Here is a 21,942-nt window from a genome sequence, read left to right as displayed (position 1 = left end):
GCTCTGTGAGATGGTCAGCCTCACGGTTGGCAGGAGTCCTAAGGTCCTAGCTGGCTCCTACTTAGAGCCCTTGATCTCAGATCTTCACATAAGCAGCTCTGAGAGGCAAGGACAGCAGCTGCCTTGGCTGGCTCCACACCCAGCCACCACCTATGCCCAGGGACTTCTCGTGTCTCAGTCCTAAGTCCCAACTCCAGCCCCAAGTAACCTGTGCCCCAGTTTCAAAGCAAGTGTGGAGAAAGAGAAAGGTGGTCGAGGAGACGGGCTGAATGTGATGGTAAAGGCCGGAGCTTTGGCACTTGGGAGAGGGACTCCGGAGGAGCAGAAGTTCAAGGCCAGCCTGGGCCTCAAATAAACAAACAAAACTGGGGAGGGAGGTGACCAGAAAAGGCCATAGCACTTAAAACTTAATGAAAATGGACAGACCCCTGCTGTAGCTGCTACTGCTCCTCTACCCTACCTTCTCCTTTGACAGGGACTCACTATGTAGACCTGGCTGACCTGAACTTGCTATGTGAACTACGCTGCCCTGGAAAGCGCAGAGATCTGTCTGCCCCCGCTTACTAAGAGCCAGGGTTAAAGACTTATGGGGTTTACCCAGCACCTTGCTCCTTGTTCACTCCCCCGCCCTCTGCACCCCCGTTTCTGTCTCTGTCTCCTCACCACCATTAGTGATCTTGGTGCAGGCAAAAGACAATTTCCAGTTCTTCCAAACCATGGCCAGGGGGCCTACCCCATACTGTGGGTGTGAGAATGTTCTCAGCAGCACAGGGGACCCAGGTTTGCAGACTGTGGCAGTGATTAGGGGACACTTCTTTCCCAGCCTTCCGCCCCACTGCCAGCTCTCTTCTTGACTTGTCTCTAAGGTCATGCTCAGCTCTTCTGAAGATGGGAGGGTTATTTATTGTATCAAGAAAGAGAAGGGCAGGATAGTTCAGGGGGTGAAGGTGCCTGCCACCAAGCCTGACAAGCCGTGGGACCCACGTGGTGAAAGTCCAGTTCACCGGGAGCCGCATGAGCCCCGGGGGAGGAGAGCCAGAGATAAGAGAAGTCAGAGAGGTTCCAAGTAGGGATGGGGTGAGAGGCCAGCTGGAGCCTGGGCACACCGTGGGCTTCTACACGGGGTAATGTTGAGAGCTCTGAATCGAAGCCTGACGTGGCCCAACTTAAGAATCATTCAGTCTAAAGTAGCCAGGGAGGAAGAGGGCTGAGAGACTACCATAGCAGTCCCTGAGAGAGACTCTGGTGGTGGGCGAGCAGTCTTGAGAGCTTGGCTAGAAGGAGGTACCAGGAAAATAGAGCCAATTGCACCTGCTGGCAAGGCTCGATGTTGTGTTTTCCTGGTCTAGTCTGTCCTCTCTGAACTTCCCTTCCCCTACTCTGTCTGTCTGTCTGTCTATCCATGGGCCCACTGTAAATTTATCCCGATGGCCTGGAATTTGATGTAGACCAGGTTGGCCTCTAACTCACAGAGATCCACCTGTACTTCCCTTCCCCCACTCTGTCTGTCGTTCTATCTATATCTATCTATCTATCTATCTATCTATCTATCTATCTATCTATCTATCTATGGGCTCACTGTATATTTATCCCCCGATGGCCTGGAATTTGATGTAGACCAGACTGGCCTCCAACTCACAGAGATCCACCTGTACTTCCCTTCCCCCACTCTGTCTGTCTGTCCATCTATCTGTGTGTCTGTCTGTCTGTCTATCTATCTATCTATCTATCTATCTATTGGCTCACTGTACATTTATCCCCCGATGGCCTGGAATTTGATGTAGACCAGACTGGCCTCCAACTCACAGAGATCCACCTGTACTTCCCTTCCCCCACTCTGTCTGTCTGTCCATCTATCTGTGTGTCTGTCTGTCTATCTATCTATCTATCTATCTATCTATCTATCTATCTATCTATTGGCTCACTGTACATTTATCCCCCGATGGCCTGGAATTTGATGTAGACCAGACTGGCCTCCAACTCACAGAGATCCACCTGCCTCAGCCTCGGTGATATTGGAACAAAAGGTTGTGCGCCACCGCCCGTGAGATTCTATCTTAATTCCTTTGGGAACTAGAATTGAGCAGAATTGACGCCTGGATACTATTCTCTAGTTCAGAGGCGAGAGGCTCACAGGGCTTTGGTGTTGTGCCAACTCCGAGTCAGGTGATTGTGCAGGTACTGGTTGATGGTCTGGGTGTGCCAGGCATGGCGCCCCGCAGTGCCTGGTCCTCGGTGGCAAGGCCAGTGGATGCTGAGAGCTACTTTGCAGGTGTACGATAAATTACAGTTGCTAGTGACATAATAAATCAAAGTTACATAAATGACATCCCAAAACATATAAATAATAATTACGGTAGATGAGAAGATAGTTTTGATGCATGAGGAGACTGCCTCATGTGCTGGAGAGATGGTGGGTAGAGGAGTGCTTGCTGGCTATACAAGCATGCGGAGTTCAGATCCTCAGCACAAAAAAATGGCTGATGGTACATGTGGCTGTAACCGTGCACAGGGGCTGGGGAGGGAAGAGACCGGGCTCACTGAACAGCCTGTCTGGCTGAAACTGTAAACTTTGGGTTCAGTGAGAAATTCTGTCCCAAAAATGAGGTGAGACGTGACTGAAGATGTCACAGCATCAACCTTTGACCTTCACACACAGTCATAATTGTGCACAACACACACACACACACACACACACACACACACACACACGGACAGACGGACGGATGGACAGATGCATATCTGATAACTTGGAGGACTGGGTGGGCTGTATTGGCCCACAAGGCCACACTTCTTCTTCTTTTTTTTTTTTTTTAAAGATTTATTCATTTATTATCTGTAAGTACACTGTAGCTGTCTTCAGACACACCAGAAGAGGGCATCAGATCTTTACAGATGGTTGTGAGCCACTGTGTGGTTGCTGGGAATTGAACTCATGACCTCTGGAAGAGCAGTCAGGTGCTCTTAACCACTGAGCCATCTCTCCAGCCCCTGTATTGGTTTTTAAAAACCCATGAAGGGACGGCTGGAGAGATGGCTCAGTGGTTAAGAACATTGACTGCTCTTCCAGAGGTCCTGAGTTCAAATCCTAGCAACCACACGGTGGCTCACAACCATCTGTAATGGGGATTCGATGCCCTCTTCTGGTATGTGTGAAGACAATGACCGTGTCATATACATAAAATACATAAATCTTTTAAAAAATAAAAAAATAAACCGTGAAGACTCTCTTGTGACATGGTGGCAGGTCCAGAGGCCTTCAGGGTGGACCGGTACTGCATTCTGAAAATAGTCAAGTTCATACACAACAGGCCAGACCCCATGAAGTCATGTGGAAGAAGCTGCTGCCAGTGTCTACCTTACTTCCCCCCCCCCCCCCCCCCGGTCTCTGCGACCCACTTTCTGCACATTACCTGCTCTCAGAAGCTCACAGGAAGAGCCTCTTCTATACCTGTCTATTTCTGACTTGCATTGTCCTGAGTTCAATGGGTTGGGTTCAAAGCTTTCCTGGGAGGTCGACCTCTTGAAACAGAATCTGAAATCTCCCAAGTGCTCCGTGCGGGTTCTGCGTGCATGCCTAACACTGTCCCCCAGCTGTCTTCTGTTTGTGCAGCCAGCTCCAAACTGGGTGGGCCTAGAGAGATGGGAGGGCTGTCACTCCACCCTGTCATCTCGCTAAGCACAAAGGGGTTCCTTATCCCTGTCCCCACCCCACTGTCTGCCTTGTCCTCTAAGAAATCTGTCTGCTGTGCCTTGACCGGTTCAAAGCACTTGACAGCGTTTGACCCTCCATGTTAGTCACCCCTCCTGCAGCCAAGCAAGGCAAGAGGTTCTTCCTGTGGCGCTGTCCCAGTGCCCACATGGGGCTGCCCCATAAGCCCTGGTGCAGGCCGCTGAGTCCCGCTCTGGAGCGAAGTGTGGCTAAACGTCCCCACTGGCTTCTCACTTCAGATGACGAGAAACAGCAGGGCAGATAATCCCACAGGGGGACACAGGCCAAGTCACTTTGAGGGTGTTTTAGATGGCATTCGAGTATTTTTAGCTGTTAGTAGAGAGTTTTCCTCCCTGCACACTCTCTGCGTTCCTCCCGGGGAAGGAGCTGCAGCTGGGCCCCCAGCAGCCAACAGGAGCTGACCTGGGATTAGCATTTGCTGTGCGTAATCCGCAGCAGGTCATGGCGTGTTTGCTGTGTAATGTGTGAGTTTTCCAACGTGGAAGTCACTGGAGAACCTCAGCTAAGGGGTGGAAGTGACCTAAGAAAGCGGCAGCATTCTTTCTCAGAAGCCATCAGCCTTTCATTATCCTGGACCTTTATGGCCAGGTTGGCCAGAGGCCAACATTGGGTATCTTCCTTCATTATTCTTTATTTTTATTTTCCAACATTCTATCTGTCTGCCTGTCTGTCTGTCTGTCTATCCATCTATCACCTATCTTATTCAGTCCATTTACTTATTTGAGTCTGTATAGCCACAGCTTTCTGGAATTCTCTGTGTAGACCAGGCTGGCTTCAGATTCATAGAGATCTGCCTGCCTCTGACTCCTGAGTGCAGGGATTGAAAATGCGCACCACCACTAAGATACATTTTTTTTTTTTTTTTCAGAGCTGAGGACCGAACCCAGGGCCTTGCACTTGCTAGGCAAGCGCTCTACCACTGAGCTAAATCCCCAACCCAAGATACATTTTTATTGTCGTGTCTCTGTGTTAATAGCGTGTATGCAACCAGGCCAGAAGAGGGCATTAGGCCCCCTGTGGCTGGTGTTGTAGGTGTTGTGAGCTGCTCAGCTTGGGTGCTAAGACCGGAACCTCAGTCTTCTGCAAGCCCCGGAAACATTCGACCACGGAGTCATCTCTAGCCCCTACCTTAGTTTTTTTGAGACATGATGTCACGGAGCCTGGTGTTTCCATATTGAGCTAGACTGCTTGGCCAGCAAGTTCCAGGGTTGTATCTTCCCCTTGTAACTTGAAATTTATTAATGCTTTCGTTAACTGTGGGAAGTATTTATTCGTAAAATCTCCGAAAAAATGTTACTTTCTCTTTGTGTACTGTTAAAAAAAATGTGACTTCTATTTCTTGGTCCATTTTAATACTTCATGGTTTTGATCTAGAAACAAGATTTGGGCCAGTCACTTCTGGATATGGCCTATGGCCACCTGGGCGTGACGGAGAAGGAATACTTCGGCTTGCAACATGGCGATGACCCAGTGGACTCCCCCGTAAGTGCCCACATGTAAGATGTGCTGCCTGCCTGCTTGGGTTGGTTTCATAGCTTGTTTTTCTCACTCAACAGAGATGGCTCGAGGCAAGCAAACCCCTCAGGAAGCAGCTGAAAGGTGGGTATGATCTCGCTTCGCTTGGTCACTGGGTGTACAGCGAACTGCCTTCTCCTTATCAGGAGCTTAAGGGGGCAGTGGGATCAGGGAGAGATGCTTTAAAGCTACTTTGAGGGTGAGGGGAGAGGAGGCAGCTCAGGACAAGGGAGCATTCAGTTACTTTTCTAAGGGGGTAAGTGGATGACGGATAGTCTTCCTTAGCCCAGTTAAGAAAGAGACATAAAAGGGCTAGGGTGATTGGTGTCTTAGTTGGTAAAAGTGCTGGCTGGACAAGCATAAGGACCCGAGTGCAGATCCCCAGCACCAACATAAGAAGCTGGGTACTGTGGTGCATGCCTGTATTCCCAGCGCTGGAGACAGAGACAGGAGTTCCTGGACTTTGCTGGCCAGGCTGTCTAGCCGAAGGGTGAGCTCCAGGTTCAGTAAGAGACCCTGTCTCAGGAAGCGAAGATGGAGAGCAGTGGAAGACGACACCTGATGCCATCCTGTGGCCCTCGTGCACATGCAGACACCTGCACACATGAGTGCATGTGCACACACCCAAATGCACACACAGAGAGGGAGACCGACATAAACCCTCATACTTCCCGACAGCACAGATGCTGGCTCATCCATCATGAGTGGGCCTCTGTATTGCTCTCAGCTCCCAGTGAGACAGCTTACTCCAGCCGTGCCCGACCTGCCCTCTGGCCAGCCCTTTTCACCCTGGCCTCCCTCATGCCTCTCCTTGACCCCGTACGTCCCAGACTTAACTTGACCAGTGTACAGGACTCTGTCTGAACTGCCCTTCATTCTCCTCCCTCGGTAGAAGATGCCTTTCTCCTTGTCTCTGAGCCCATCTCCTAGTCCTCCGGGTTCCTCAAATACCTCCTTTCATCTGAAGGAAAGCACTAACTCTCCCGTTCCCTCTCACTTCTTTGTCCCTGTGGCAGAGCACTCTTGGCTGTCTTCTCACAGTGAAGTGCTTTAACTGCCTCTCAGGGCCTTTCGGCTCTGCTCCATATCCTTCGGAGGTGGCCGGTCACATGAGACAAGTGTTCGTCATTCTCTCTCTGCCCTTGTAGCAAACACATCCCCAGTGCTCAGAGCAAGGCAAAGCACTGTGCAGAGCCTGGGAAATGCAGCCCAAACCAGATTTGAACCCTGCTATCATAGTCAAGTGTAGAAGAAGTAGAAAAGAGGAATTCTATGATAGTACTCTGCACATGTGCATGTACACACACACACACACACACACACACACACACACACACCAATTTGAATCTACAGAAAAAAAAAACAAACAAACAAACAAAAAAAAAAAAAACAAGAAAAGCAAAGAGACCATGCTTGAGACACCAAATGGTGGAAAGGGGAGACTAAGGAGGTTAAGACAAAGACAGGGAACGGAACAATTTTCCTGCAGAGCTAGCGCCCCCCACTGGCAACTAGAGGTGCTACAGAGGCACACACCTACCATTAAAGATTCTTTTGATAACAGCCCCCAGGTGACAAAAGAAGGAACCAAGAGATTTGGGGGGATGCGGGGGAGGCGTAGAGCCACGATGAACAAGGCAGAAGGAGAGATGAGCAGAAGGATCAGCCAGCTGGGCAGCCCACAGAAGGACTTGGATTTCAGAGAGCCCGAAAGTGCTATGTGAGCCAGTAGACAGGACCTTGGCATATTTACCAAGAAGTCAAAAGTTACCCATGTCTTGGCAACATGTCTCCATCTTCCATTGCCCTAACCCTAACTGGTCTGATCTTGTATCAGACACATGACTAGTTTTAGCCAAACAAGGCACTTGGTGTTGAGTAGCACTCAGGGTCCTGGTGACGATTTCATATGTTCTGGCTGAAATTGTAAAAATGGCTTCTAGGGTTTTTGTTTTTGCTTTTTTTTTTCTTTTTTTGTTTTGTTTTTTAAATCAAGACAGGGACTTCAGTGCTACCGAATGTTCTTGTCCTGTCACTGGCTACCTAATCCAGAGAGCTGTTTGCATTTCTCCAGCTAAGTAGAACCACTTAGCCCGCAGATAGCTATGGCAGCCTTAAGGTTCTAGATGCTACCTAGAAACGTTGGGAAGGCGTAAGTCACTATGTAAACGTCAGCAACTGCAGTTCTGTGTGCTGCAGTTCTGTGTGAGTTCCATGTATAGATGCTAATTTAAACATTCTTAATGCAGGTATTGTTTGAATAGGGCCCTAAGGCAAACACACAGCCGGAAGTGGGTGGTGCCACAGTGGAGGCCAATGCTGTATAAATACTTTTAGTGTACATGGAGACTTCTAAACAGTTAACCTTGCTGGAGAGATGGCTCGGTGGTTAAGAGCACCAAGTGGGGTTGGGGATTTAGCTCAGTGGTAGAGCGCTTGCCTAGGAAGCGCAAGGCCCTGGGTTCGGTCCCCAGCTCCGAAAAAAAGAACCAAAAAAAAAAGCACCAAGTGTTCTTCCAGAGGTCCTGAATTCAAATCCCAGCAACCACATGGTGGCTCACAACCATCTGTAATGAGATCTGATGCCCTCTTCTGGTATGTCTGAAGACAACTGCATTGTCTCACGTATAAATAAATAAATCTTAAAAAAAAAAAAATAAAGTTAACCTGAGCACTCTGGATTTGAACCCGGGGCTTTTATAATAGAAAGCTTGTAGTGGGCTGATGAATATTTCCTTTACGGGAGAGCAGCATCTAGGTACACGGACTGTTTTGTGGTTTAGAGGGGAAAACCTAATTTGTTTTTTTGGAAAATGTTGTAGGAGGTCTCCCCTGTATCCTGCATTTTCGAGTAAGATATTTTATACCTGACCCCAACACGCTGCAGCAGGAACAAACCAGGTAACTACCTTTTCCCTTTGACGGTCTCCGTCCAGTATATGCAAATTAGTAGCTGCCAAACGTGTACTCTGTTTTCTAGCTCGATTGGGTACAACCTCCAACCAGCATGAAGTACAAGTCAAAACTGGATTGAAATTTTAATGGCGGGGTTTGTTCTCAGTGTGGCTTGCGTCCTTCAGCCCCAGTCTGGTATAATGTCTAGCATGTGGGCACCCTCTCTCTTCCTGCCTCTATCTGGTAAGCCTTGTGATCAGGGAGGCTGCTTCGTTCCTTCTTGTACTGCAGACCTGGAGTAGAGTAGTCACCCCCAGGGCACGTGGTACGAAATCTGAGGGGCTGGAATGGAGTCCCTTGGGATGACCAGGCTTGGCTGAAACCAGAACAATCCATCAGGTCCACGTTTGCAGGGGTGAGGAAGGAGAACGGGTTCTGGCTGGACCCCGCTTGTCTGCTGGGTGAATCAGCTGGTATAGGAAGTTGGTGAGGTAGATCAGGGAAGGAAGGCTGTGGTGGAAGCTGTTTACCCCGCGGGGCTTGCAGGCTGTGCTGGTTCTGGTTGGTCCTGGCGAGTGGTTTTCTGGGTGGTGTGTGCGGGTTGGGAAGAGTACACTGAGAAAGCCATTGCCTCAGGGCGGGAGACTAGCCAGCCACTTCCCCTGCCTCAGGCTGTGCTAGCCCTTGGTTAGTGTCCCTTTGCTGTCTCCCTGGGAAGAAGCAGGAGCTGTTCTGGATTATTGAGTTCCATTTTATGGCAGAAAAATCCTACCAAAGAGAGGCCATTAGCTCAGACATAGAATGTTCTCTCATTTTTTTCTTCTTTCTTCTTTTTTAATGACAGTTAACACATCGGTATCTTAGCTTTTGATATGTTTAAAGGCCAGGTGTTGGTTTACTACTCTGTTCTTCCTGCTTGCGTATGTATGGCTTTTCTCCACAGAGGCAGGCCTTGGAGTGGGACTGTGTTCATCGTTTCAGTAAATGTGAAGTCTGTGTAAGGGAGGCCTAGGTGGCTCATTGGGAAACCACGGGGAAGGGCATGCTGCTTTGAATCATTTGGAACCTCCCCTCCACCTTCTCTCTCTCTCTCTCTCTCTCTCTCTCTCTCTCTCTCTCTCTCTCTCAGTGACCATTGTGACCCACCAAGTTGTTTTACCTTAAAAAGTTCCAGTTCATGTATGGTCACTGTCACCGTCTTCCATGTCTCGTCCCTGGGACGCTGGAGCCCCAGGTGTATGGCACTCCATATGCATGCTCAAGCTTTCAGTGGAAAGGCTTGAGGGAGACGCTTCCAGGGCCAGTCCCATCTCACGGTCCCCTTTAGCGCCCCTCACGGCCATCAGCTTCTACACCCCTTAGGGAAGAAGCAGAGGCCTTGTGGAGTGAGTCTCCCGGCCTCCAAGCAGCATGCAAGGAAATGTAGACTGCAGAGAAACCTTGTGGAGAAGTGAGGCCATCTTCAAATCCCCAGAGTAGCTGCCGGAATGGAGAGCAAGCAGGGCTACAACGGGGAGCAGACTTTAGCTGGAGATTAGTAGACGTAGTAGACTTAAGTTCTAATCTAAGTTACGCGTCAGTTAGGTCTGTCTGAGTTGCTTTTCCAAGTCAGTGGTTCTGATCTGACATCTACCACCACTCCGTGGCGCACTTCCCACCTTAAGGTGCAGTCAGCCCACTGTTGTGGTTTCCCCCTGAGCAGCAGATTCTAGGTATCGCTGACTCAGCAGGAATAGGAGCAGCACGGTGCCCTACAGCTGGTGAGCCCCTGGGACTATTTGATCTTTTTCTTAGCATCGGGATTGGATTCCTCCATTGATTCATACACTGGGTTGGCTTTTGCTTTGTTTAACCTACATTCCTGGCATAGACGACCTTCTTAGGTTTGCGGCCTGTCCAAAGAGGAGTTTACTTTAAGGAAATTTGGCTCCCAAGAGTCAAAGAAGGAAGGTCGTAATGGTGGTGTTGGTTATTTTGTTTCTTATCTAGGAAGGGGGGGGGGGGCAAATCCTTGTTTTTTGTTTATGTTTTTGTTTTTGTTTTGCTTTTGTCTTTCTGAAGTTGAGGTCTGTTCCATTTTAAATTCTGTTACTGTGATAAGATAACCCTAACCAAAAGCTACCCAGGGGAGGGAGGAGTTTGCTTCAGCTCACCGTTCCAAATTAAAGTCCATCCCTGTAAGACAGTGAGGGGAGAAACATGAGGTGGTTGGTCACATCAACATCCACAGTCGAGAACACACATGCTCGCTTACTTGTGTTCAGATCAGTTTCCTCACTTCTTAGGGAGTGGGGCTGCCCACAGTGGGCAGGGTCTAACCGTATCAGTTAACTTATTTAAGGCTGTCCCACAGACATGCCCAGAGGCCAACCCAATGTAGACAATATCTCGTGGTGCTCCTTCTAGCTTGTGTCACATCGACAGTTGTGACAGCCATCACAGGATCTGGATGGAGTACATTCTCAAAGGGGGTCAAATATTTCTAAAGTTAGACAGGCCGAGTTTCTCCTATTGATAGCTTTCCTTTCTTCTCAAGGGTACTTACATGTCTGTTTATTGTGAGCCTCCACAACTGCTGTTCCTGATAAATTTAGATTGTTCTAAGCAGCATTCCACTTACGGACAATCTCTAATGACAATTTGAGCTCCCTGAAGAAAATGACAAAGCCTCCTAAGTTTGGGGTGCATATTATGAATCTCATTTCTTTTTTTTTTTTTTTTTCATGAATCTCATTTCTTCACGTGATTCTGTGGGGTTTTCTCTGCAAAGGACCAGGTGGCATTTGGGAAAGGATTTCTGAATGTTCCCGGTCTCATTTGTGCCCATCAGTGAAAGCTCAGGTTTTACCACTAGATCATTTATAACACTGCCCCCCTCTTCTTTCTCCCAGCATCCTTCCAGGAGGAGAGAACACTTAATTCTGGTTGAATGTTAGCCTGGATAAACATAGAAACCAACTAGAAAGAACTGGTTATGTTCTCTAGGTGGAAAAGATGATCCTGCTACTGAGTGGACGTGAATTAGCACAAGCATTTCATTATTGGGACCAAAATCTTTTTTTTTTTAAAGATTTATTCATTTATTATATATAAGTACACTGTAGCTGTCTTCAGACACACCAGAAGAGGGCATCAGATCTCATTACAGATGGTTGTGAGCCACCATGTGGTTGCTGGGAATTGAACTCAGGACCTCTGGAAGAATAGTCGGGTGCTCTTAACCATTGAGCCATCTCTCCAGCCCCGGGACCAAAATCTTAAACAAGAAGCTACTTAAGGGAAGAAGGGCTGGTCTTGGCTTACAATCCTAGAGGCTACCTTCCATCATGGTAGAAGGTGGGGCTGTGAGAGTGAGGCACCTGGTCACGGTCAGTCGGTCGGTCGGTCGAGAAGCACAGATGAATACTTGATCGGCTAAATTCCTACCTTTGGTCTGGAATATCGGTCCATGAATTTATGCCTCCCAGATTGAGACTGGGTCTTTCTTTTTCACTTAAACCTCCTGGAAATGCCATCAGATACACCCAGAGGTGTGTTTCCATGGTGATTGTGAATCCAGTCAAGTAGACAAAAGGGTTAACCACTCACACCCATGTTCGACACAATACAGAGTGGGTGATAACTGTGTCAGAGTTATGGCGTAGATCCTATGCTTAGTAACGACTTATATGCAGCCCACAGAGATTGCTCTTGTCCGTCCAGGATAAAGGAAGGCTTTTCCTCAGATTGGCAGTTCTGATTGTAGAGAGTTCATTGAGGTGTATATTGCTTAATTTTGTAGTGCGATGTTTTTTATTTGCAAGTTCTGTATCTTACAGGTTTAATAAGTTAACACAGAGATGGTGTTACAGCCTCCAGAATTCACTGGGAGGCTGACATGAGGAAGGAAGTCAGAGTACCAGGCACCCAGGTCCCAGACCGCACCCAGGTCCCAGACTGCACCCAGGAGCTTGCAGTGCTGTTTCAAACATCCAAGTCTCAAAACAGCCAGCTCCGTGACCTTTGTCAACCCCAAGGAATATGACACTGTGTTTGTTTAAATTGCCAGAATGACCTCTTCCCCCACCCAGCACTTCTGCTCTGCCTGTATTAGCTTTCAGGAGGCTTCCCTTTTGTCATCTTTGGCCAGACCCTGGAATGTCAATCCCGCTTGAATCTGGGTTTTAAAAAAGAGTGGGAGATAGAAGCCAAGCGTCACATGTATGCCGCGTCCCTAAATATAAATGCCTCCATGGTGCTTCCTGGCCTTACGGGGCTGTTGGTGCTGGCCTCCTTTTCCTTTCTTTGTCCCAGGATAAAGATGCAGCCTGCAGGGCTCAGGGGCCTGGAATAGTTTGCCCCCAGGACAGCTCCTGGCTTTCAAAGCTGACTCTGATGCTTGCAGGTCCTGGCAACTAGGTTACCAATACTTTTTCTCCAGCTCCCATGGTCCTTAGGCTCCAGGAAAAAGCCCAGCTGGGTTTGCAGTCCAGTCAACCTATGATCTTCACAGACCCACCCCCTCTTAGCAGTTCAACAGAGGAATGGGTGTGTGTATGTGTGTGTGAGTGCCCATGTTTAGAACAGTGGCCTGTGAGTGTGTGGGCAGCTTGGACAGAATGCTGTGGGGTCCTGTGCCTAGTTGAAAGCCCATGCAGCAAGCTGGGGGGCATCCTTGGCTCCTACCCCATCCATCCCCCTCTGCGCCCCCTAGCACAAAGCACCTAGGCAGTTTGCAAATGGGTAGAATGGGATTTGCATGGACTGTTGTTCAAATGTGCGCTTTTGTTGTTCATGCTTGCCCACCGAATTCGAGCACTTGTTAATGAACGCCTTTGTTTCCCAGGCATTTGTATTTCTTACAACTGAAGATGGATGTTTGTGAAGGAAGGTAATGAGAATTTTGAATTCTTCTTTCTTTCCTGTCGCACTAGTCAGAGTCCTGGTTTTAATCTAATGAGCATGCATTCTGGGCAACAGTATTCAATTTGAACCAAGCCTGTGTGTGCTGTTTTCAACTCCCTCTCAGTTTACAGAGGCTAATGACCGAGAAACTTTCATTCCACTTTGCTACAGTTTTATACAAAACATGCAGTGATCTTCCTGGTAAAGACTTGGGGGCGGATTTTAAAAGGGAAGGAAAGATTCTGAGTTAAAACAGGACGCAGCTCAGGTAGCAGATAGGTGTAAGTTAGAGCCACTTCTAAGAACACGGTACTTATAGGTGATTTGTCCTCTTTCTCTGGGAGAAATTGTGTTTGGATGGGCATCTGCTTGGGAGTCAGCACACTGGGTGTATGTATCTGGGCCATTTCAGTGCCTGGAAGGTATCTGAGAGTGGCCAGAAAGAGAATTAAAATTCCAGGCTCGAGAGATGGTGGCTCAGTGGTTAAGAACATTGACTGCTCTTCCAGAGGTCCTGAGTTCAAATCCCAGCAACCACATGGTGGCTCACAACCATCTGTAATGAGATCTGATGCCCTCTTCTGGTGTGCCTGAAGACAGCTATGGTGTACTTATAATAAATAAATAAATGACTTAATTAATTTTAAATAAATCTTTAAAAAAAGAAATTCCAAGCTACAAAAATCCCATCTTTCAAGTCTTTGGTATATTCTTTCTTTAAGAAAAAAAAAGCTTTTTATTTATTATTAGAGATAGAATGGATGAGTGCATATGTACCTATGCATATGTACACGTATGCCCAATAATACACATATGTGGAGTTGGTCCTCTCCTTGCACCTTTACATGGGTTCTAGGGGTTGAATTTGACTCACCAAGACATTTGCAGCAAGCACCCTTACTTACTATTCCCTCTTGCCTGCCAGCCCCTTAGCATGTTTTTACCTTATGAAGAAAACAGCAGCAGGAAAGGGGCCCGTTTACTTCAATTCTCCTCATCCCCACTTCCTCCTGTGAGTCTAGTTCTACTCTAGAGGGTCATCAGAGGCCATTGGCCAACCGCATCACACAGAGGCTGGCAGCTGTAACTCATGGCCTGAGGCAGGAAGCCCTGAGGCAAATGAGACCAGTATGGGCAGTGGGAATCACAGTTGGCCTGGGCTTTCAGGAGCTCTGCTGCTACATGGCCTAGAAAAGTCTCTGTGGGGTGCTGGGGATAAGCCAGATTTAGGGTTGGTGGAGAATTAGAGATTTCCCTGGACAGCAAGAAGGCTCCCCCATTCCAGCTGGAAGCCATATGTGGTTGACTTCAGGAAAACAGGGAGAGAAGGGGCTTTTCATGCCCACTGCAGGCATGTGTCTCACCACCACAGAACGGAAGAGAGCAGCTGCAGGGTATGAAAGAGCGCCAAAGGTTGTGCTAAGACATCCGTCTGGAGGCGTAGTGTCCATGTGCATTAGGACAGACTGGAAGAGGCTAGGGCTTCCCTCTGCTACAGTCCTGCCAGCCAGAGCCTCCTTGAAGGGGCCGGCAGAATGTTAACTGCTTAGTGATGGCAGAGTTCAGGATCTTCATGAATTCTGGGTATCACTTCCCCGAGGTAGTAGTTCATCCCTTCTCCAGAAAAACTACAGACCAGGTGCAGAGGGCTCCTCTATGGAGAGACCGCCTCATTACACTTCAGGAGAACCCCGCCCGCCTCTCCTCTTGAGCTGTTCTTTGGGGTCATGGAAACCTGGTCTAGGGTTCCCTTATAGGCAAATGCTCTGTTTTTCATGAATACTGTTCTCATACCCATTATGAGACAGGTTCCAGCCTGTGCTGGCCACCAGGCCAAGGCCTCCCCTTCAGCCTTCCCATACTCCAAACTCTGGTACTACACTGTCCTCTTCTTTGCTTTCCCGAACAGGATGCCCTTTGGGATTTCCAGATAAGTTGGTAAGAACCCACATCCTGGGTTCAACCCTCCTAGAGCCTTGTCACAGTCATGTCTCCACCTGCTCTCCAGCTCCGAGGGAGGTGTTGTGAGGTTAGCGTTTCCCTTGAGGGATCAACTCTTCTGACTTGTCTGGATAGTCACTGGTAGCCGGTGCTGTAGAGCATCTCCTCCCTGCAGAGATGGATCATCCAGGGCAGTCCCCTCACTTGACACCCAGAGGCCTGGACCACAGAGACATAGAAATGTGCCCAGGAGCGTATGGAACGCTGGGAGAGGAGTACAGGCTGACGTTGCTCTCTGCTATGTATTCTGAGCACTGATCATTCTTTGGAAGTCTTTTTCTTCAGTCCCCATAGGCTCTTTAACATCTAGTGTGAGCCACTGTCTCCTGTTTCTAGGCTGTCCCCTAAATCCATCATCCTCTAGCAGAGGCTAGATGTTAAAGTGACGCTCGACTTAGGATACTGGTAGCCTGTGTTTATCCCATATTCACCTGTTCTGAAGAGGCTGCCGCTCAAAACAGACAGATAACAAGCAATCCTGGGACACATCCATAGACTCAGAGAGACACGGATGTCTGCATGGACACACAGAGAGGCCTCTTGGGCATCGGCACTTCAGATAGGGAATGCTTCCTTCAGATGTACCTTCAGAACCCGAGGGAGTGCAGTGGACAGAGAGGGAAACTGCCGGGGGCCAAGCAGACCACACTGGCAAATGGGATGACTCATGTGGGAACTTCATGGGCTGCCATGGAAACTACATGTTCTCTCAACTTGCCACGGACTGGAGGATGCTTTTAAAATCTTCCTGTCTCAGTGTTGCTGGAAAGGATGGCTCTTTCCCAGTCGCTGCCCCCGGCCTTTTCCAGCCTGTTCTTGCATTCAGCAGTGGCCCGGGCTCTGGGTCTGATAATAACACAGAGTCAGGTTCGACTGGGGAAAAGAGAGCAATAAAGACAGGTCGTGTCACGGAGAACAGGCATTTGGGAGGACCAAGGTTAGCTGGCAATGAGAACAAATCCTGGCCAAGTTTGTGTGTGGATTTCTAATGGATGACAGGGAGGGAGTAGAAACCTGTCAACCTCTGCAAGGTCCGTGGGTGTAGGAACAGTCAGTAGTTAGTGAATTAAGTAATTTAATTACAGAATTACAAATGTTAAAATACAGAATTCCCCCCACCCCCATTTTTCCATTTTATAAGATATCACCATTCCAGGAAGGAGGGACCTAAGAGCCCTGAGTCTCTTGGAGGTAGTCACAGCCATACAGAAAGTCTCAGGTCTTTATTAGAAAGATAAGAAGGCTTCAGACTTATCTCAGATCCTATTTTCTCAGTTCTTCTCTTTCAATGTAGGCGTGCTATTCAATGCCAGACCATTAGCTTCCTGGTATTTGTGAACTTATCATTTTAATCCAAAAGTTACAGTTCTTATCACAAAAAAAACCTCTTTTTCTGTATTCCCTGTACCACTCGGGATTGATTTGTATTGGAGTTGCCTTTAAGATTCATTCACGTAGCTCATTAACAGTTAATGGAGAACAGAAAGCCACAGGCTGTCTGTGGTTTGTGAGTGTCTGTGGTTCTTCTGACTTAGCTAATCCTTCTTTCTCCTGACAGGTTAACCTGCCCTCTCAACTCAGCGGTGGTTCTAGCATCCTATGCAGTGCAATGTAAGTCTTGAGGGAGGTTGACTAGGTGGTGGCTGGCTTGTTTGAGCCAGCATATCACTGGCTGCTCGCTGAGGAAGTCTTTAACCCAGGTTGCTGGGATGGGGTATATCTCTTGCTGTCTTAATAGTAAAACTTTTAACCTGAGCCACACTCTTCTCTTGCTTGGGGATATCAGATGGACATTGGTGCCGGGGGGAAGGAATGGTGTGGTATTTCCCCCTCCAGGGAGCTATGAAACAGCAGACAGCTACAACCAGCTTTTTCCAGAGCCTCTGCCCAGGTATTTGGATCTGGTCTCTGTACAAACTCCGGTGGAACAATATTTATATCCCTTGCCTCCTCTGAACATGGAAACCAAGACCTGGCTAGGTTAAGGAATTTGCTGGAAGGCACTTCTGCTGCTTGCTTGATTTCTATCTAAAATGCTACTGAGAGCTTACAAATTTATATTCAGAGCTTTATTGTAGCTAACGGGTTAGACAGTGGTCTCTGAGCCTTCAGAGGCAGGAAGATCACAAGTTCAAAGCCATCCTCAGCTCCATAAGGTCGGCCTGGATTACATGAGACCCTCTTTTAAAATTTTTTTAAAAAAATATATAATATTTATATAACATTTATTATATTATATATAATTAATTTGAAGGTTTTATTTAGCCCATTTAAATATTATTTTAATATATAGTCATCATAAGAATGAATGAGCTTATGGAGGGGGTGTTGTTCTGTTTTGTTTTCCTTTGCTTTTTAACTGAATCTTTGAGATCCAGTCTTGCTTTTGCAATTTCCACTCTTTTCCAGTTGAACAAGCCACACTTAACTACAGGTGCCATGCTGGGTAGAAAGTCCAGGTAGGGTTTTCCAACCAAGGCTTTTTTTAAACTACAGAAGGAATCTCTTCATCCTGTCAGCAAAATTTCACCAAGCACACTTGGTGTCAGATCCTGTGTGAGGTGAAATGCCACTTGGCCTTTCATTAGCTTTGCGGCGCCTGCCCAGAGTGCCCTGTTGGTTGTATAGAGTCATATAGCTTAGTGTAAGGCGAAAGAGTTCCCTCTGCCTTCCCAGAAGCCTCAGCCCACAGCATGGCAGGAAGCTAAGAGAGCAAGGTCTCAGAGCAGATGCAGGCCAAATTACCCATCTCACTGTGGCCTCAGAAGCATAGTGGAAAGGAAGGAAGGAAGAAAAGACAGACAGACAGATACACACACACACACACAAACACACACACACACACACACACACACACACACACTTGGGTTCCTGAGGAGGCCTGGGTATACTCCCCTGAGCAACGAGGACAGAAACAAGGGGTGAAGAACTAGCCTGGTGGGCCCACAGCTTACCTGCCTATTACATGGAACCAGAGAGTCGAGGAAGGAGGATGTTGGAGGTGATCCCATGATATTGAGCATACAGCAAGCCTCCTCACTGGTAAGACACACTCAGCCTCAACCCCATCCTACCAGCCTCCTCTTCTCATAACAAAAAACTCAGAAGAGGTTGTTCTCTGGGACAGGCCAGCATGTTGCATCCACTGGGAAGACTGGACCAGGAGATAGGACACCAACAACAGACCAAAGAAACTATTCCATCCAAGTCCAGCTTAGTGAACTGCTAGGTTTATATGTTAAAGGACTGTGACCGGCTTCAGAAAGAGCTTCATCACCAGAGTCCCACCCAACATGGATGACCTCTGCACAGATAGCCACCCCTTCAGCTAACATTGCACGTACTGTGTACTGAGTTCAGCGCCTTTTGAGACCAGGAAGAGCGGGGGCTGGAGAGAATGAGCGTCTGGAATCTCAAGTGAAGGGCTGACAGATAGTTCACCTTACTCCTTCTAGGCGGGAAAGCCTCTGGGACTCTAGTCACAGCTACTATGATTAAGATGGTGTCTACCATGTCATGACACAGGGCAGTGATCTATAACACACAGCCAGAGTCAGCGTGTCCTCTGCAATCTCTAGATTTGTGACTCCCGGGAGTGACAAGCAGGGACCTTCCCACACTGAAGCCAAGGCTGGATGTTCACTGCTGGAGCATTTCGGCTGATGATTGGCAAGAAAGAACTTGAGGACGGAGAGAACTGTGCTCAGTTTAACCTCGCCCTGTTCGTTTGTCCTTGTATATCACCTGGATAAGCCTCAGGCTTCCCACCTGTGTGTGAGAGGAGGCGTCTGGTACTTACGCAACATGGCTGCTTCAGATTAAACAGTGCGCTTGAAGGTGGCCTATAGCCAAAAATCCCTTAATACTGAAACCTACGCTGACTGAGTCAGTGAGAACAGGGATGGAAGCCACGTCCTCTGGGTCTTAGCTTTTCCTCTCATCTACGTGGCTCAACCTTCCAGGCCTCGTGTGGCGAGCAGGACCAGAAGTCCCTGTTCTACTTTGTAGGGCTGCAGAGGAGAGAACAGGAACCACTGTAGGAAGCACTCTTATCGTAATCTTAACCCTCGGTGTCTTTCCATGTCCGTCCAGAAGAAAACTGTGTTAAGTCATGTATAAGGTGGGAACGTTGATTCCTTGTGTCAAAGCGCTCGCAGCCAGCAAAGCCTGCCAGCCTGAAGCCAGTCAAGAAACCCTCAGTAAAAGGAGAGAACTGACTCCTGAAAGTGGTCGTCTGACCCCCACACATACCACAGAGAATAAAAAGTAAACGTAAAAATTGGTCTTGATAAGCAATAAGCTATAATTAGAGAAAAGTTAAAGGCCTACACTTAAGACATCCTGTTCCAGGCTTCCGCCATTGGGCTTCCCAATGTGGAAGATTGGTAAAAGAGCGACTGAAGACAGTCCCAGAACTGAAAGGTAGAAACTGACTGAGGCTGGAAACCCAACATTACTGTCATACTAATAAATCACAGGTCACCAGGCAGACCGTTTGAAGTCTAAGCTCTTTGTATTCCTCTAGCCTGGATAAATAAATATACATGTATTTGCATGCTCTGCAAATTTCTTATAAGACTAATTCTCAGATATAAAATTAGTGGCTCAGAAGGTGTACTAGGTACATTTTGTCTGATAACATTTTGTCAAGAAGTACAATGTTCCGGGGCTGGAGAGATGGCTCAGCGGTTAAGAGCACTGACTGCTCTTCCAGAGGTCCTGAGTTCAATTCCCAGCAACCACATGGTGGCTTACAACCATCTGTAATGAGATCTGATGCCCTCTTCTGGTGTGTCTGAAGACAGAGACAGTGTACTCACATACATAAAATAAATAAATATTCAAAAAAAAAAAAAAAGAAGTACAATGTTCGAGAGAGAAAATACTTCCAGCCCAGTGGCTGAAGATTGCTGCTAGCTAGTCAGGGGCTTACGAGGCACACAAAAAAGGTTTGGGGAATAGGTAGGTACTCTGTTTCCCAAGCCTCTGCCACAAGCAGGCTGTGTACCAGCCTCAGTCTGAAGGGAGCTCTGCAGCTACCGGGGATGAGAAAGAGCACAGTGTGTGCCCTCTCCTGCTTGGGGAGGGGAAGGGAGTCTCGAAAAGTATCAGAGAAGCGAGCCCCAAGAAGAAGCTCCAAGATGAAGTTAGAGTTAGAAGAATAGTAATGGAGGTCTCGCCCACCAGCCAGATTGATCGATTGCTTGAGACATAGGTACCTGGGATCTCAAACTTGGGGCATGTGTTCAGCAGACAGATACGACAGGCAGGCCCTGTGCTGAGACTGCAGGGATGCGGGTACCTACCTTTTGTTCTGTCTTCTTGTCTGTTTATAAAGAATCACCCATGCTCTGTGGGCTATGAGGAGCATTTGCTCAAGCCCTCCAGTGACATCACTGACACCGTTGGCAGCCCCCATCCCACCCCCAAGGCTCTTGCAAATGTGTATGGCTGTAGCTGTTAACTGTTTCCCCCTAGTGGTTATCCCAGAGCTCTGTGCAGGGTAGCAGCCTAAAATTTCAAGTGAAAAATGGCCCCGAGGGGAAGGTTTGCTGCTCTCACATTGATCAAAATGTTTGTCAGTGACTTAGCCAAAGCAAGAAGCTTACAGTGTATTCCTGATGAAGGGAGCTGGGTGAGTATGGTGACTAGCTAACAGGATAGATGAGCAAAGAAACGATTCAGAAGGCTCTCCTGGAGTTGTCGAAACCAACAGGAAAATTAAAGAACTTTCAGCCTTTAGGCTTAGGAAAAACATTTGCAGCACCTTGCTGGCCCTTCTGGATATCAAGAGAAGGCTCAGCAGCTTACAGACGGACAGACGGGAGATAGGGTGCTAACATAGATTCCTCTCACCTAGGTCTTTACTGAAAATAGCCTGGGTTAGGGTCCCTTCTCTCTGGGTCTCATTTTCTTCCTCTAACATGAACCCTGATGAAGATACATTAATGCATCCTCACTGGGCACCTTGTAAGAGCATCCCAGGGATAGTTTTTAAAGCACACTATTTTGAGTTTAACCACCTCCACCCCTCACCTGCCACACCCCTGCGCTTAGGTGGAATTTAGCCCTAAGCAGAGGTTCATATTAGAAGCATGGAATTGGAAGCTAATAAGGAGCTGTGTGGTGCAGAGCTTATCAGACCTGTTCCCACAGTGGTATCTCTTGTGATGTTATCGATGCTTGTTGATAAGGACCATACTGTAGGGGCGAGGCTAATCATGATTTTTCCCTCATTGTATCTTAATAGCTCATATCGGAGACTTTAATTCTTCCATACATCATCCAGGCTATCTTGCCGACAGCCAGTTCATACCAGATCAAAATGATGACTTTCTAAGCAAGGTGGAGTCACTCCACGAACAGCACAGGTGCGGGGACTGGGGGTCGGGGGTGGGGAGGAGCGGGGACTGGTGGGTCCGGGGCTTAGGAACTCAGGTTGGGCATTATAGATAACCTACCTACTTTGTGTTTGATGTCCCCCTTGCCTTCCTGTGGTTTTCTGTATGTTTAACCAGGAGGGATGGCGGCCAATGTATATTTAACATCGCTTGCGTGTGTGTGTGTGTGTGTGTGTGTGTGTGTGTGTGTGTGTGCGCGCGCGCGTGCGCGCATGCGTTAGCTGGGATGGCATTGACCTTGGTTAGTTCCTCAAGGAGATGCCCGTTTTCAGTCTGATTGATTGGCCTCCAAGCTGATTGAACCAGGCATGCCTTTCAGCATTTACCCCATGTAATAAAATAAGCCATTCCCTCCCGTGTCTTTGAGGGAGAGACGGGAGAGCTGATGGGGGTGGGTGGTCCTGGATTGAGACTGCTCTCCTTCCACATAGGGAGTCGCCTTGGGACAAGCCTTGCCTCGTCCAAATACTACTTCCCACTCCTAGCCTCTTCTTCCCACTCCTCACGTGACTC

At 48.0% G+C, this 21,942-nt stretch overlaps 1 protein-coding gene across 5 annotated transcripts in view; it reads left to right on the top strand.

The window, feature by feature from the left end:
• The window catches only part of Ptpn3 (protein tyrosine phosphatase, non-receptor type 3), a 118,898-nt gene that overhangs the window by 34,979 nt on the left and 61,977 nt on the right, over nucleotides 1-21,942 (top strand). For all 5 annotated transcript variants that reach the window (XM_017593736.3, XM_001059757.6, NM_001100754.1 and 2 more), the window contains exons 3-8: nucleotides 5,108-5,215; nucleotides 5,290-5,332; nucleotides 8,071-8,149; nucleotides 12,969-13,013; nucleotides 16,587-16,639; nucleotides 21,279-21,399. In XM_017593736.3, coding sequence (XP_017449225.1) covers nucleotides 5,108-5,215; nucleotides 5,290-5,332; nucleotides 8,071-8,149; nucleotides 12,969-13,013; nucleotides 16,587-16,639; nucleotides 21,279-21,399 — 449 coding nt within the window. The remainder of the gene's footprint in view (nucleotides 1-5,107; nucleotides 5,216-5,289; nucleotides 5,333-8,070; nucleotides 8,150-12,968; nucleotides 13,014-16,586; nucleotides 16,640-21,278; nucleotides 21,400-21,942) is intronic.

The sequence above is a fragment of the Rattus norvegicus genome, chromosome 5, assembly GCF_036323735.1.
Source record: "Rattus norvegicus strain BN/NHsdMcwi chromosome 5, GRCr8, whole genome shotgun sequence".
Classification (NCBI taxonomy): domain Eukaryota; kingdom Metazoa; phylum Chordata; class Mammalia; order Rodentia; family Muridae; genus Rattus; species Rattus norvegicus.
This window is presented reverse-complemented; position numbering and strand designations above follow the sequence as displayed.